At 43.0% G+C, this 14,947-nt stretch overlaps 1 protein-coding gene across 12 annotated transcripts in view; it reads left to right on the forward strand.

Annotated features, from left to right (window-relative positions):
* Positions 1–14,947, forward strand: part of MLIP (muscular LMNA interacting protein) — a 50,167-nt gene that overhangs the window by 12,374 nt on the left and 22,846 nt on the right. For 7 of the 12 annotated variants that reach the window (XM_083495529.1, XM_083495524.1, XM_083495520.1 and 4 more), the window contains exons 2-4: positions 6,253–6,396; positions 8,268–8,618; positions 12,239–13,825. In XM_083495529.1, coding sequence (XP_083351655.1) covers positions 8,394–8,618; positions 12,239–13,825 — 1,812 coding nt within the window. In that variant the 5' untranslated portion in view covers positions 6,253–6,396; positions 8,268–8,393. Of the gene's footprint in view, positions 1–3,023; positions 3,105–6,252; positions 6,397–8,267; positions 8,619–12,238; positions 13,826–14,947 lie in introns of all 12 variants that reach the window. The other 5 variants (XM_083495527.1, XM_083495523.1, XM_083495518.1 and 2 more) reach the window with 2 other exon arrangements.

Consider the following 14,947-nt stretch of genomic DNA (forward strand, 5'->3'; position numbering starts at 1 on the left):
TGGATTTCTAATAAGTGATAGAGCATTGGTCCTTGGTCCAGTCCCTGGCAGCATCACCAGGTAGGGTTGGGAAACAATTTCGGCCTAAAAAACAGAAGACCTGCTTCCATAAGTGTACTGTAGTCAATACTGAGCTAGGTAGACCAACAGTCCGAATCAGTAGAAGGCATTTTCCTGTTTTCTTAAGTAGAGACCTGAGTGAGAACTGTCTCAGTGTATTTGAATCAGAGATCTTGTTATAAAACATTTTAAATTGTCTTAGCAATTATGTTATCATAATGGCAATTTTATAAATTTATAAATATATCATGAAGAATAAGATATTATTATAGGGTCTTACATTACTTTCAAAACTGCATTTTTCTCTTGTGCAGATTCCTTGAAGCCAGCTAGGCGAGACACTTTAGGGCCATAATTTTAACCATCAGCTTATTAGGGGTCTGATACAGTGTAGCATAATCTTTGTAGAAGTGTTTCGATTTGGAGCGATTTTCTTTAAAAACACCAAGATGACTTTGCTAGGCACTTTTTTTTACTTTACAATCACTTGAGTTTTGTTACAGTAAAGCAGCTTTTGTGGCTGACTTCCATTCTGAAGGGCATTCTCAAGCAGTTGGTGCCAGCACCATGCGCCTACACACGAATATTTTAAACCGTCGTTATTCATGCTATACACACAAATTTTTATAGGTCCGCACCAGCAAAGCAAGAATTCTGTGTCTTAAAAGAAGCAACATTCACTTGCGTTGTCTCCCTCCCTTTTCCCATTGTAGGTAAAATAAAATGCATCCTTTGTAATTTCATATGATCAGTGCTACAGACTGGTGATGTTCCAAGTATTCACTTAGGCAAAGCTGTGTGCCTTTTCTAGGTAACACGATAATCTGTGTCATTATCTGTAGAGCTGTCATCATGTGCGAGCAACAAGCAGGTGGCACTTGAATCCTTCAGCGGAATAAAAAAATATAATAGAATAGGTTTCAAAACAATGAATCCACTTAGTCCAAGAGGTCTAATGTGGCTTTGGTAATGATGTTGCCTCCTGATGTTGCTGAACTACAATTCCCATCAGCCCAGACTACAGGCCACAATGGCTGGGATTGATGGATGTTGGAGTCCCAACACATAGGAAAGGCCACCGGGCCACCATCTCTGTCTTAGGAGTAAGTTTAAGAGTTAAACTTTGTGGCCTGTTTTATAGGATTGCCATATGTCTGGGAAATCCCAGACATGTCCTTTGGGGGGGGGGATAACATGCCCATGGGGGGATTTTAAAATTTTAAAGGAAATGCCATGGTTTGGGGGTTTTTTATTCATTTATTTAGTTCAGTGGCCCGGTGTGCCTTTTCCCCTGGCTTGGGCCGGCAGCGCCTCGGGCTGTCATCTTTTTTGCTCTTCAAGATATGGCAACCCTACTGTTTGGAACCCCAGCATAGGATTTTACCATTTGCAATAAAGTGCTCCTGATCTTCTTTGAAAATCAATGCATCCATCATTTTCTTTTAAACTGTCACCTCTTAAATTATATCCCATTGAATGACGATAACATGTTTTCCGCAGTGAAATGTTCAGAAATCTATCTACCTCATCTCATAGGATGCTTAAGTGCTTTTACAAAATTATCCATAAAACCTTCTGGTTGAACAAACAAATAAATGAATTTCTGTTGAACTTCTGCATTGTAAAAGTTCTAACATCTATTCTCTTCTCTCATTTTGCTATTCTGAAGTATTTTCCATTATAGGTAAAATGCATTCTTAGTAGTTCAGTATGATAAATGACTTTTTGATGTTTCAAATAGTCACTTAGGCAAAGTGCCTAGCTTTTTTAGGTAACACAATATTCTGTCTCATTGCAGAGCTGCTATGTGCAAGCAGTGAGCAGGTAGAACTTTAATATTTCAAAAAATTGAAAGGAAATAAAAGGATAGATTTTAAAACTTTCACAATACAGAACATTCAAGTGCTGTCTAAGTATGTTTCATTCGATTTATTTGTTCACCAGAATTTTTTTATGGATAACTCTGTGAAAGCCATTAAGTGAAAGCCACTATGGACTGAAATATGTCAATTGACTAATACTGTATTTAAACCAAGAAAGATAGGTTAGCATCATTCAATGGGATACAATTTAAGAAGCAATGCTTTAAAAGAAAACCATTTTTGCACTATCTTGCAAAGATAATCATAAGCGCCTTATTGCAAATGTTAAAAGAGAGGACTACAAAATACTGGGATTAAAACAGGACACAACTTTCATTTGACTCCAAAACTTATTACTGTGGCTCTTTAGATATTGTTGTCTCCAATTCCAATCACTCCCTGCTATCATGGCCTGTGGTCTGGGATGATGGGAAGAAGAAGAAGAGTTTGGATGTGATATCCCTTTTTATCACTACCCTAAGGAGTCTCAAAGCAGCTAACAATCTCCTTTCCCTTCCTCTCCCACAACAAACACTTTCTGAGGTGAGTGAGGCTGAAAGACTTCAGAGAAGTGTGACTGGCCCAAGGTCACCCAGCAGCTGCAGGTGGAGGAGCGGAGACATGAACCCAGCTCAGCAGATTACAAGTCCACCGCTCTTTACCACTACACCACACTGGGAGTTCAACAACAACAGGAGGGACACCATAACCAAAGCCACATCAAACCTCCACGAATAAGTGGATTCATTGTATTCTATATAATGGATCCAGCATATTTAATATTGGGAAAATAAAGGTTTTAATTATCTTAACAGTTTCATATAAATATCTTGCCCAGTGAAAATCTTTTGCTGACACCTCTGGCCCATGACATTAGGAAGCAGCCATTTTGCCTTTAACAATGTCACATTTTAGCAACTGAATGTAGCTGAACAAGCTGAGCGTTTGTGTCCCAAATTCTTCCTCTGCCCACACAAGCTGCCTACTCCTAGAATATCCCATTAATGGAATCTCTAGCTAGAAAGATATTAATTCCCTAAGACACAGGCATAAATCTACAGCATTATTTTATTTGGTTTCCCCCCTCCCTCTTGTAAATAGCAACCCATACAACATGGAGAACAGACTGAGGCAAGAAATGTGAGAGACAGTTCCTCCTTTAATTTCCTTTACAGAGAACAGGTATGAAGTCTTTTTGAATGTAATGGCCTATTGTATATTTTAAAAAAAAACATTCTAGGACTTGAACACTGCTGTAGGTATAATGCTGTTCTGCTAGGATGTTAAATTTTTAAATCATTGTATTGGTACTCCTGGTATAAATGTTTCATGTTTAAGATGGAAATCCCCATAACATAGCTAGAGGAAGCAAGCCCCTTTTGAACTCACAGTGGCTTGTTTCCAGGTAGATAGGCTTAAGATGAGGCTTTAAATGTTGTGCTGGTTTTATGCAGTGGGTTCTGAATACAGATTTTTATTTTGGATGCCTGTTCACATGCCACCCATTTGCAGATGCAGATAAGTCCATTCACCCTTTTTGGTGCAGCAGCATTGCAGGATGGCAAAGGCTTTACTAGAGCCCTGAGAGGGGAACTGGAACAGTGGTGCCCTTCCTGATAAGCGGTGGGGGCATATCAGGAACTGGATCCTGGCCTGCACCAGGGGGATGCAGGCTGGGGACTTGGGCTGTGCCAGGTAGCAGAGCCGACGGAGCAGGTAGGCTTCCTTCGGATCTGCCCCTTGCCCATTTAAGCAGCCCACCCCTGAGGCACTACCTGTTTGTTCCTTCGCCGGATTTTCCCCCTGCCCACCCACCCTCAGTTTAAGCTTATAGTCAATGACTTTGCTGTGGCTACGGTGGTCGCCGTTCTTTAAGGGGGCCAGGTAGGAATTTCCCCACTGGGCTAATTGCCACTGACCCGGTGGTTTTGCCTACCTCATAGCAATCGTCACAATTGGTTGAGCATTGGGGCAATCCTGCCCCTCCATCCAAATGTTGGGGTATCCCATTAAAGGGATCCGGGGGGAGTGGCCATGTCTGTGTGCTTGGGGATGGGGCAGGGCCGAAGCAACTCCCTCAGATGAAGGTACCTGAGGGGGCTCACCCTATTTGATGTAAGTCTCAGGAACCCCCATCTGGATTGACCACGCCTCACTTCCAGCAGGCAGGCTGGAAGTATTTTGATTGCCCCATGCCCAAGCCAAACCTCTTTCATTTGTGTTCATCTGTGGTGACTACGCGGGGCCAAATATGTGGACTACAAAACTTAAATCGATTCCCTATATCTGTGCCACGTGTTGCTGGCTAGAACACCCTGCAGTTCCGGATGGTGAGGCTTTGGGAAAACTTCTTCATGCTCCAGATAACCCCAAATGAGAGTGATCTGAATGGACCCGTAAAAATGTAAAATTGTAGCATGTGGGCCTGATAGTTCTGTGAAATCCTTAGCTTGGTGCCCTCCAAGTGACTGACAGCTATGTCAGCCATTGGTACTTCCCCAGAGGAATGTGTCAAATCAACGTCTTGCAGTACTAAGCAGTACCGAACTCACTCTCCTGCCTTTTCTGCCTGTATCCCTGACATTTTGAGATTAACATCTCACGCTGATGGGTGATGTGGGTTTATGTCTGTGTACACACTACCAGCTTAAAACACAGCTAGGTGCTTCTTTTTCTCAATTCAGATCAGTAATAATAATTTTTTATTTATATGCTGCCCATGTGACTGACTTGCCCCGACCACTCTGGGTGGCAGAATGTGCACGGCCTATATCTCAAGAAATGTGGTGTTCTCTAATTTACCACAAGACTGCTATTGAGTTCCCCTGTGTTTACAAATTTGTGATAGACTGTTGCCACACATATCCTGCCCCATATTTTTTTTTACCAGCTGCTATGGAGGCCAAGCATTTTTATTGCTTTCTGTACACATACAAGCAAACACAAGAATTATATAATATCTGCGGGACAACTCTCTCCACATAATTAGTAGTTAGAAGGACTCAGTTTTAGTATAACACATCTTGAAAGTCTGTGGGTGTTCTATAATCAGCAGTTCTTTTCATGAAAATTTTCTTGATCATGTTGAGTATTTAAAAAATCAAAAAATCAGCTTTGGGCCATAGAGTATTCTTCTGCTAAGCTGCATAGGAATGTTGACTTGGCTCTGGCTATGTAGCCTCAACTGTAAAACTGCATTCTTTTTACAAGGTAATGAAAGCATCTAACTGAAGGCTTTTTTTCTGAGGGAGAGCTTGGCTTAACATTTTCCAATATGCCAGTGGTTAAACTGATGAGATACTTTAAAATGAGTCATATGTCTCTCTTGTAAAATGGTGCTGCTAATTGCAAAAGCATGGAGTGAATCCTTTCTATCTGTTTAGTGTGCTTATAAAACGGAGTATTCCCACTGGAAGCATAAATGCTGATCTGATTATGGCACCACCCCCACATTTGAAACTTTAGATTGACTAGTAAAATCCTGTGGTGTGTGCCGCAGGAAAAGTGGGGGGGGGGGGGGAGAGAGAGAGAGAGAGAGAGAGAGAGAGAGAGAGAGAGAGAGAGAGAAAGTATTGTGGACTGCTCAAACTGTTCCAGCTCCATTTACTTGCTTTTCTACCTATGCTTCTAAAAGACAGACAAACAGCAACAAAAACAAGCAATTACTTTACCAGCTCACAGTAACATGGCAGAAGCTTAGGGAAAGCATAGTTTCCCAGGCAAGGTGTTCCTATTACAAGAGTATAAGGAGGATATTGACAAGCTAGAACATGCACAAAGGTGGGCAACCAAAATGATGAAGGGCATGGAAACCAAGCTTTATGAGGAATGGTTGAGGGAGCTGGGTATGTTTAACTTGGGAAAGAGGAGGCTGAGAGGAGATATGACTCCCAGTGGCGAAGCTGCATGCTCCACTACTGGGGGCGGAGAGCAGGCAGGGGTGTGGCTGGTGCCCTCGGGGGGGGGCATGACATGTCACATTTGCTCCAATTGAGCTTTAAAGAGCAGGTTTTCAAAAGGGGAGGGCTTGAACATGGACTTCTAAATTGTGGACCATGCCTGGAAAGAACAGAGGAAAAGTGTGGATAAGGCCTGAGTCAGCAAGGGCAAATTCAGCCTGGGTTGACTAGGAAAAGCTGATATAGATGAGAAAATATGAACAGTAAAATAGTCAGAAGAGATGATCCTCACTCCAGTTTGTCAGAGAAAATATTGACCTGAAGTTAGGTCCAGTGAAATGACTGCAAAGTGGTTCAGACATGGTAATGCAGCATTACTATATGTTCTTTGTTAAATATCCTCTTCACATGCAAATATGTATATATTGTAGGTTCCTTCTGAATCTGAATTTCTGAGGTTCACTTTTGTTCCTTCGTTTGGAAGGCTTCCAACTCAGTTCTACATCGCCAATGCCACAACATTTCTTGCAGAGGGACTTGTGGATAGAAACTCTCGAGAAATTACTGGGCACAAGGTAGGGTTTTTTCCTTTTTTATATTTTCATACTGATTTATGTTTGTGCGGAGACAGTCTTTCAAACTGTCTTGAAATAGGTTGGCTGCCATCTGCATAGGTCCTCTTTGCTTGTAATCTTTACTGTTTACAAGCAATATCAACTGTTCTTATTTTCAGGTTGGATTCACTCACATGCCAGCAAACCTAGTTTTGTAATTAAAGTTTATTTGGTGCTGTAGTGCAACAGACCCATTTTCTGACACCCCCCCCCCCCAAAAAAAACCTGGACATTTTGTGAAAAGCAAACAGGTGGGGAAATGTACTGCAAAGTGTAGGATAACTGTGATTGATTTAATGTCAAAAAACATCTCCATAATCAAATCAGATGAATGCTCAATAAATCATGGAAGTCGTCTAACCCTCCCCACAAACTTTGTGCAAACAAATTATGACAAAATGCTCAACTTGTGGGTTTCCTGGAAGTGATATTTATGTCAGCACTGCATTAATGTTTGAACCTTCTTCAAAAATGTTTTTAGTTTTGGCTGCATTATAGCTGTCCTTTGTTCTTCATCACACCTTGATGACATCACAACCAGCCAGGAGGGATAGGGAAGGCCTACCCATTTCAGCCCACCTTTGGGAAGCATATCCAGCTCATAAATTCTTTGGCAACCAGTCACCTGTACTCTCTTTAGTCTTGCAAAGAGATGCTTAACAGACTGGGCTAGAGCCACTAATTTAACAGAGACAGGTTTGACCATTTGGGCATCCTCATTTTCTACAGAACCCTGTTTTACAGATATAAAGCCATAGGCTAATCTATACTAATCCCAATCCTATAGCAATGTTTTGTAAGTATGCTCTGCTGGATTAAGCAGAATGTCTTTCCAATCATGTCTTCAGTTGTGCCCTTTAAATCCCCAATGGAGGTGACCTTAAGGAGTGCCAACTCGGTTTCCCCCAAGCCAATGTGTTTACACAAGAAGTTCCTAGGAGGCATTCCTGAATGAGCACAATGTGTACTAGGGTTAAGTGTACAGTCCTTAAGAGCTATTCCCTTGTGGGGTCCTACCTTGTGAAACAAGCTAAGATATTGTATTTGTTGTTTAAAATACATGGTGCCTTGTTGGGGACAGCCTCCAGTCTCTCATTCAGGAGCCACAGCAAAGCTGTTTCTGGCATTTGAGGGGTTAATGGCCAAAATCTGCAGGACCACTGAATGGGTCCCTGTAACAAAACAATGATGCTTTGTACTAAAATGCCCACCCTTAACAAGTACAGTCAAGCTCCCTGACTGCAAATTCTTTTGTGTTGTCTGCTCAGAGAGTGTCCTGGTTTTGAAGTCCTTTTGTGGCTTCAATGTCTATATGGGGCTTTGCCCCAGATTTTTCCCTCTGAGGAGCGTGGGAGCCAGTCTTTTGGTTTCGTGCAGCCCACAGCCAGAACCCAGTCTCCACCGTGCCTGCTTTTAAGGGGTCTCGTAGTCCATTCTGCTTGACTGCACCTGCCTCCACCCCAGTTCCTTTATTGCTCCTAATAAAATGTGAACGATTTCTTCTGGAATCTACCCCCCTCACTGTTTTGGTGCTGCTTGAAAGGGACAAGTGTCTTCCCTTGTATCAGGCCATATTTATGGGAAAGTGCATTGAGGGAAGAGGGAAGTCGCCAACAGTGGAAAGCTCATTATGTCAACAATACAAGCCCCACTTTCTTTGTCTGTGACCCTCCCCATCTTTTCTGGTGCCTGAGACGTTGGACATGTTTTCCAATGCACTGTAACATTAGCTTGTAGTACAAATTCTTAATTCTTTGGCTGGTAAAGAAAATGAGCTTATGAAAGTAAAACAATTGACCCAAGTCTGGTTTGTTTTTGTTATTTTACAATAGGCCGAAGCAGTTCCTGGAGGTCAGGCCGTAGGAAGTGGAAACGAGGGAAACGGCGGCTCTGCCAGTTGCACAAACAGTCGCCACAAACTTTTCCAAGCCAAAGATCACAAGTCAAGCAGAAGGGAAATGGAAGGGGATGACCTTTTCAAAGCTGAATTTGTCTTCATTACGGACTCGGATGAGGACAAAAACACTCCCCTAGGCAACGGATATGGACATGGAAGATCTAAGGGTCTGGATGCATCCTGTTTGTCTCCGAGGGACGGATCCAGAGGACATCCGACAGCCCCACAGTTACCACTGCATACTGAGATCTCTTACAGTTCTGTCAGCCAACAGAAACAGTCTCAGGTATCTTGTTTTCCTAATTGTGAGCATGCATGGGAAAGATAATATTACCATCTCTATGAAAACCTGTCTGTTTGTACTCTTCTTGGTTAGACTTGCTGTTTATTCGTTACCCTGCTCAGTTATGAATTAGTCCCCCCCCCCCTATTTTCTTGCCTTCCATGGCTGAGAGAAGTTGCTTGTCTAGTGGAGGAGATTGGTGTGGTGGTGGAAAAAGCACATGGCACTGCAACATTTTTTTGTACTTTCCATGACACTTTGCAGTTATGGCAAATGGGAGTAGTCCAGCCTTCACCAAGCTGGTATCCTTCAGGTGTTTTGGACACCCATCAGCCCCTACCAGCATGGCCAGTGGCCAGAGATGGTGGGAATTATAGTCCATAATATCTGGAAATCACCACTTTGGAGAAGGTTGGTGTAGACTGTTACTATACTACTTCACCTAATGATGGCTGAAACAACACTTAACCTGAGCACACATTCTACTTAGGACTATTTTACACATGACAAAAATCCTCTCTCTATATATATATATATATTTGGGTAGGGGCCATTAAAGAAACAAAGGAAGGGAAGGGCTGTTGCTCAGTAGCACAGCACAGGCTTTATATCCCAAAGATCCCAGGCTCAATCTCTGCCATTTCTAGGAAACTCTGGTAAAGATTCCTATCTGAAACACTCTAGAGCCACTGGCACTCAGTGCAGACTGTGCTTCATGGACCACTATAAGGCAGCTTCGTAATTCATTTTGACGTAGGGAATTGCAACTCTCTTGCATGCGGATCATCATGTGTAAATTGCTTCCTAGTGTGTGCAAACAAAAAATTCACATGACTTATTTGAATATGAGATTTGCTGGCATTCTGTGTAGGCATTGAGTGAAGTGTGAAGCATCCTACAGATCAATGAACAACTGTGACTGCTTTTAGTCTCACAGTATTACTCTGAAGCAGCCAGAACTATTCACTGGACCAAGCAGTCTGGGAATGTCATCAGCAAAACTAACTTTTGCTGATAATCATGGGCTGGATCCAGCGGTTCCCTTCCTCTAGTGGAAGAAGCTGGATCCAGTACCAAATCTCCAGGCTTCTTCATACGCTATTTTTTTTAGATTGCTGTACACCTACGTTTATTTTTAACTGTAGACATGAAATGGTAAACGATGAATGTGGCAAGCATGTGTTGGCAAACACGGGGACTGTATTAACCATACACACTTGTTTCAGAGCTGAGATTGGCTGCAGATCTGTCTCAAATCCATTTTGGGGGGGCTGCCTAACTTGTGGCACTGTAACTTGTAAAATAAAGATTTTGAGGGGGTGGGGAATGTTTCAAATGTAGTTAGTAGACTCGTACCTTATCTGCTTTGAGATATATGTGTAAGGATTGCTTCCTATAGACCAGGACTCTTGCACCTTGTGTCTACTTTGTTTTTTGTTTTCGTTTTTTGGAAACCTGAGGTTCATCACTGAGAGCTGGGTGCAAAATTGGGGCTCAGCTGGGCAAACATATAGTAAGAATTAAAGGACAGGGTGCTTCTGAACACATGTCCAAGCCAAGATTTGTGATCAGCACCAGAACCAAGTGTACAATCTCTCTCTCTCTCTCTCTCTCTCTCTCTCTCTCTCTCTCTCTCACACACACACACACACACACACACACACCACTCCGGGTTGCCCCTTTAAAATTCATTTTTCAACAACATAATTTAGGAGCAGAACAGCTTTGTGGTTGTTCCTAATGTCAAAAACTCTTGCTGATTTACTGAAAACCAATACCCCTCACCACCCCAGTTAAAGGCCATAGGTTGTTTAAATAATTAAAGGCCTGGGAGAAGATAAATGTTTTTGCCTGGTGCCTAAAGATATGCAATGAAGGCACCAGGTGAGACTCCCTGGGGAGAGCATTCCGCAAGTGGGGACCACCACAGGCCTCTTGTGGAGGAGGCACACAAAGAAGGGCCTCCGGTGATGATCATTGGGTCCAGGGTTGGTTCATATGGGAAGAGGTGGTCCTTAAGGTGTTACGGTTCTGAGCTGTTTAAGACTTTCTATGTCAAAAACAGCACTTTGAATTGGGCCCAGAAATTAATTGGCAGCTGTTGAATAGTAGGTAGACATGGCAGACGACACAGCGATTTCTCCAAAGCAGCTCTTTATTTTGTAAGCTGGAACAGAACTGAACAGCAAACAGCTCAGCCGGCCTGCTTTTATAAGCAGCCGGCTGTCAACATTGTAGCAACAACAACCCAGGGTTTCCTGCCTAAAATAACTGACGTGGACCTGAGTGAAAACTATCTACAGTATCCCCCTGCTGGCCCAGGGTGAGAACTTCAGTACATAACAGCAGCCAGTGCCATCGGGCCAGGATAGGCGTCATATGCTCAAACCGTCTTTCAACAGTGAGCAACCTGCCCACTGAATTCTGCACCAAACTATCTTCAGATGCAACCCCACGTTTAACGCAGTAATCTAGCCTATACTAGAGCATAGATGACACTAGGTAGGCTGTCCCTGTCCAGACAGGGGTGCAGCTGGGCCACCAACCAAAGCTCATGGAAGGCACTCTGCACCACGGAGGCCACCGGAGCCACAAGCAACACAAATGGACCCAGGCATACCCACAAGCTGCACATCCACTCCTTTTAGTGGATTATTCAGCTGCACTTTACCTGGAGTCATTCTTAAATGTATAAAATGCTGCTTATATTGTGCTCAGCCAACCAAGAAGAACCTTATTCTTTTAGAGAACTCTGTATATATGGAATTCCATATGTATATAATAGGTACTAGTTTGCATCCCATGCCAGTGGGTTAGTCATGATTAATAATAATAATAATAATAATAATAATAATAATAATAATAATATAATAATAATAATAATAATAATAATAATAATAATAATAATAATTTTATACCCTGCCCATCTGCTTTCCCCAGCCACTCTGTGTGGCTTACAGCATATATAAAACATAGTAAAACATGTTATACTGTATATGTTGGTGTGTGTGTGTGTATGAGATTTGTAAGCTGTTAGAGAATCCCTCAAGCAGCAATTGTTTTCATGGGTAAAGTGTTTAGCCAGATGGTGCTAAGGAATGTGCTTGGTGTCTTCAAGTCAGGACACAGCAATGCTTATGTCTTCACATCAACTTCTTGGGGAGATGTGCATGTATAACTGTGAGCCCATTTGCAGCCATTGGGTCCCTTTGCAATTGCACATAACACCAAGATGTCTGCTAATAAAATCCTTCGTGGGTTTGCATTTCAAAAACCTGAAGCTTTTCACATCTTCTGTTTACAACCCACAGCTGTGAATGACATTTATTATTATTATTATTATTATTTATGGGAAAGGGGGAAACAAATTAGTATTGAATCTAGAACACTGATATCTTTCTTTTATGTAAAGCAAAGTGCCAAAAATTATGTGCATGGATTATTTAATATTAAATAGCAATCACTTAGCAATGCAGCACACAATATAATCACTGGTAATTAAAGGAGGTGTTATGCTGTTAAAGCACATGACAGATGTAGTGAATGGAAATAGGATGCATAATTTGAAGAACATCATGGTTGCTGCTCTGTATTAACATTTCTTTTTCTTTTCCCCTCTCCAGTTAACTTCTCCTCTGTCTACCTCTGATCATCCTTCTTATAAGCCACTTGTTGCTCATTTGCTTTTTCCAACTAACCTGACGGTAGAACAGGACCCGTCTCCCGCTGTCCACCAAGCCTCTTCTCTTCAAGAATCCCACAGCCAATGGCAGTCTGCAAATGGGTCCTCTGTACACCAGACATCTACCTATTTACAGTCTACTGCTTCTTACAGCCTCCCTTCTCCCATATTGCAAAGACCTTCTTTCCCAAGTCACAGCCTTTCAGATGGGGCTCAGTTGCCCAGTGGTCTCCAGGCTAGGAATCTTCCCCAGAAATATGAGCTCACCTCATCCCCTTTATCAAGCAAAGACTCGTGCCCTTCTTCCCCACAGGCTCACAGTTCAGCAGACACGCTTCAGAGCTCATCCCCTCAGGCCGCTTCTCCTCTCCCGCCCAAGAGGTTTGCCCCCTTGTCTGTGGTTCCCATCTATATCACGACACACTTATTATCCCCTAGTCCAAAGCCTCTGTCTTCTCCCCTTCATGGTTCCTCCTCCACCATCTATAGTGTCAACAACCCTGGCAGCCAAATGTCTTCCAGTGGGAACCTTCTGAAATCCGGAACTAAGTCACCACTACCAACCAGACTCTCTCTTCTGACTGCTATTTTGAAGTCAGGATCCACTCCGAAAAGACCCTTTTCTCCTGCATCTTGCCCTGCTACGTTTTCTCCCAATTCCCTGGGCTCTTCAACGCTGGCAATAGACCAAAAGTTTAAAATGACCCCTCCGACCCCTAAGAAAGCTGCCTCAGAGTATTCAATTAGGTCCGCCTCTCCAAGTCAAGAGGAATTTCGTCTTTCGGTGTTTTCTACCGTGCCCAATCGCATGGCCTCATTTTCAAAATCCAGCCCTACTCTTAGAACCAGGTCCCCGTCTCCTAAAAAGCACCTTGACACCAGGGCGCTTTCCCCTGACAAATTGCGCCCTTTGTCGCCCACCATTTCTTCCTATAGAAAAACAGTTGTGTCTCCTCTGTTACAGTCGAAATCTCCCACTTTCTCCTTACCTCCCCACGCCCCTAGGAAAGGGGCCCACTCTCCTGCCCACAAAGCCCGAGGGCCTGAAAAGTCTAAGAAGGTGCATACCTATTCCCCCACTTTTACCGCTAAGTCCTATCCACTGTCTCCTCCCGGTGTTAGCCAAAGGGACGCCATTTCCCCCACTGCAGACAAGGGTTCTCTCTCTCCAACCGTATTGCATTCTAGCTGCCGGTCAAATGGATGTTTACCGCAAGCCATTGTTAAGGACCCAGCTACCAATTCGCCAGGTCTTTCACCTCATTGGCAAGCTTCTCATACAGATTCGACTTCACCCACTCCTCCAGGCTATCGTATTAAAGCCCCTTCTCCACACAGAGAGTCCTCCTCTGTTCATTCAAACTTCCGAGCTTGCCCTCTATCTTCAAGACCCAGGACCCCAACGGTACCACAGCACAGATCTCCTGCCACGGTGCACTCACCTTGTTCATTGTTGTCAGGATCCAGGGAGGTGACTTCACCACTGTCTTTCTCTCTGCCTTCTGCCTCTGAGAATAAGAAGCCCCAGGTATTCAATATTTGCTTGCCTGCTTGCTTGCTTGCTTGCTTTCAGGGATGGGAGAGTCCATCCAGTTTGGTTGTTTCGGTGTCTCATTTTCCCGGACTTAAATTAAGTTATCCACATTAAGCAGCAATTAGCATTTTTTATATATATATTTAAAATCCTCATGGAAATCACCAGCATTTTAGCACTAATTTCTTCTAATAATCACATGTAGTTTGACACATTTTTGCAAGCAATTTATCCTAATGCTTCTTTGCATGTTATTTTACTAATACGTCCAGTTTTATGCCTACTTTCCACTAATAGACGCATTTTTGTAAACACTGGTTGGAGAACAGCACTGCAAAATTTGGAGAAGTGTGACACAGCTGTGTTTCGGTTTGCATGTGGCTTGGAAGAAATGGAAATGTGATAGATTTGGCTTGAAATGTGCACTGAGTCGAATTTCTCCTCCATCCCTACAAGCTTCCCTGCTGGTCTTCCCTTTCTTCTCCACTGCAGGAAAATGGTGCCCAAAGAATGAAAAAGAGAGAGAATCAAAGTTCTGAGCGATATGAATTATATCTTTGATAATTGAGATAATCCTCATCCAGCAATGTTTTCCAAGCACCTTGAGCCAAAGTATAGAAAAACTTTGCATAGGAGCAGTGAGGGAGCCAAGCTAACTGCTGGTGTCAAATTGTTCAAGGTGGTTGAAACAAAGAGATATTGTGAGGAGCTCCTAAAGGTTCTCTTGAAACTGAGTGGGTGGGCAGGAAACTGGCAAATGCAATTCAGTGGCCTGGTTTGCTCATCACAGTATGGCTTCCCATGACTGTGTGGATATGCCACCTCCCAGAGATGCAGGGTGGAACCTTGTTTGTTCCTCCCTGGGTGTGGGGTGGCAGCTAAGCCAAGGTTTAGCTCAGCTCAGATTGTGGTTAAGGTCTCTCTTCCTTCACCATGATCTATCACCCTAGAGTAAACCTTTATAGCGACTTTCTCCCTCCACCATATGCCTCTGAATACCAGTTGCACCAGTTGCAGACCAGATGAGCTGCTGGCCTGATCCAACAGGGGTCTTCTTAGGTTCTTCTCAATATCTTTGACTAAATGAAAATAATCCAGGCCCTCATTATTTTGCAT

The sequence above is a fragment of the Podarcis liolepis genome (genome assembly GCF_965112155.1).
Source record: "Podarcis liolepis genome assembly, chromosome: 3".
NCBI lineage: Eukaryota > Metazoa > Chordata > Lepidosauria > Squamata > Lacertidae > Podarcis > Podarcis liolepis.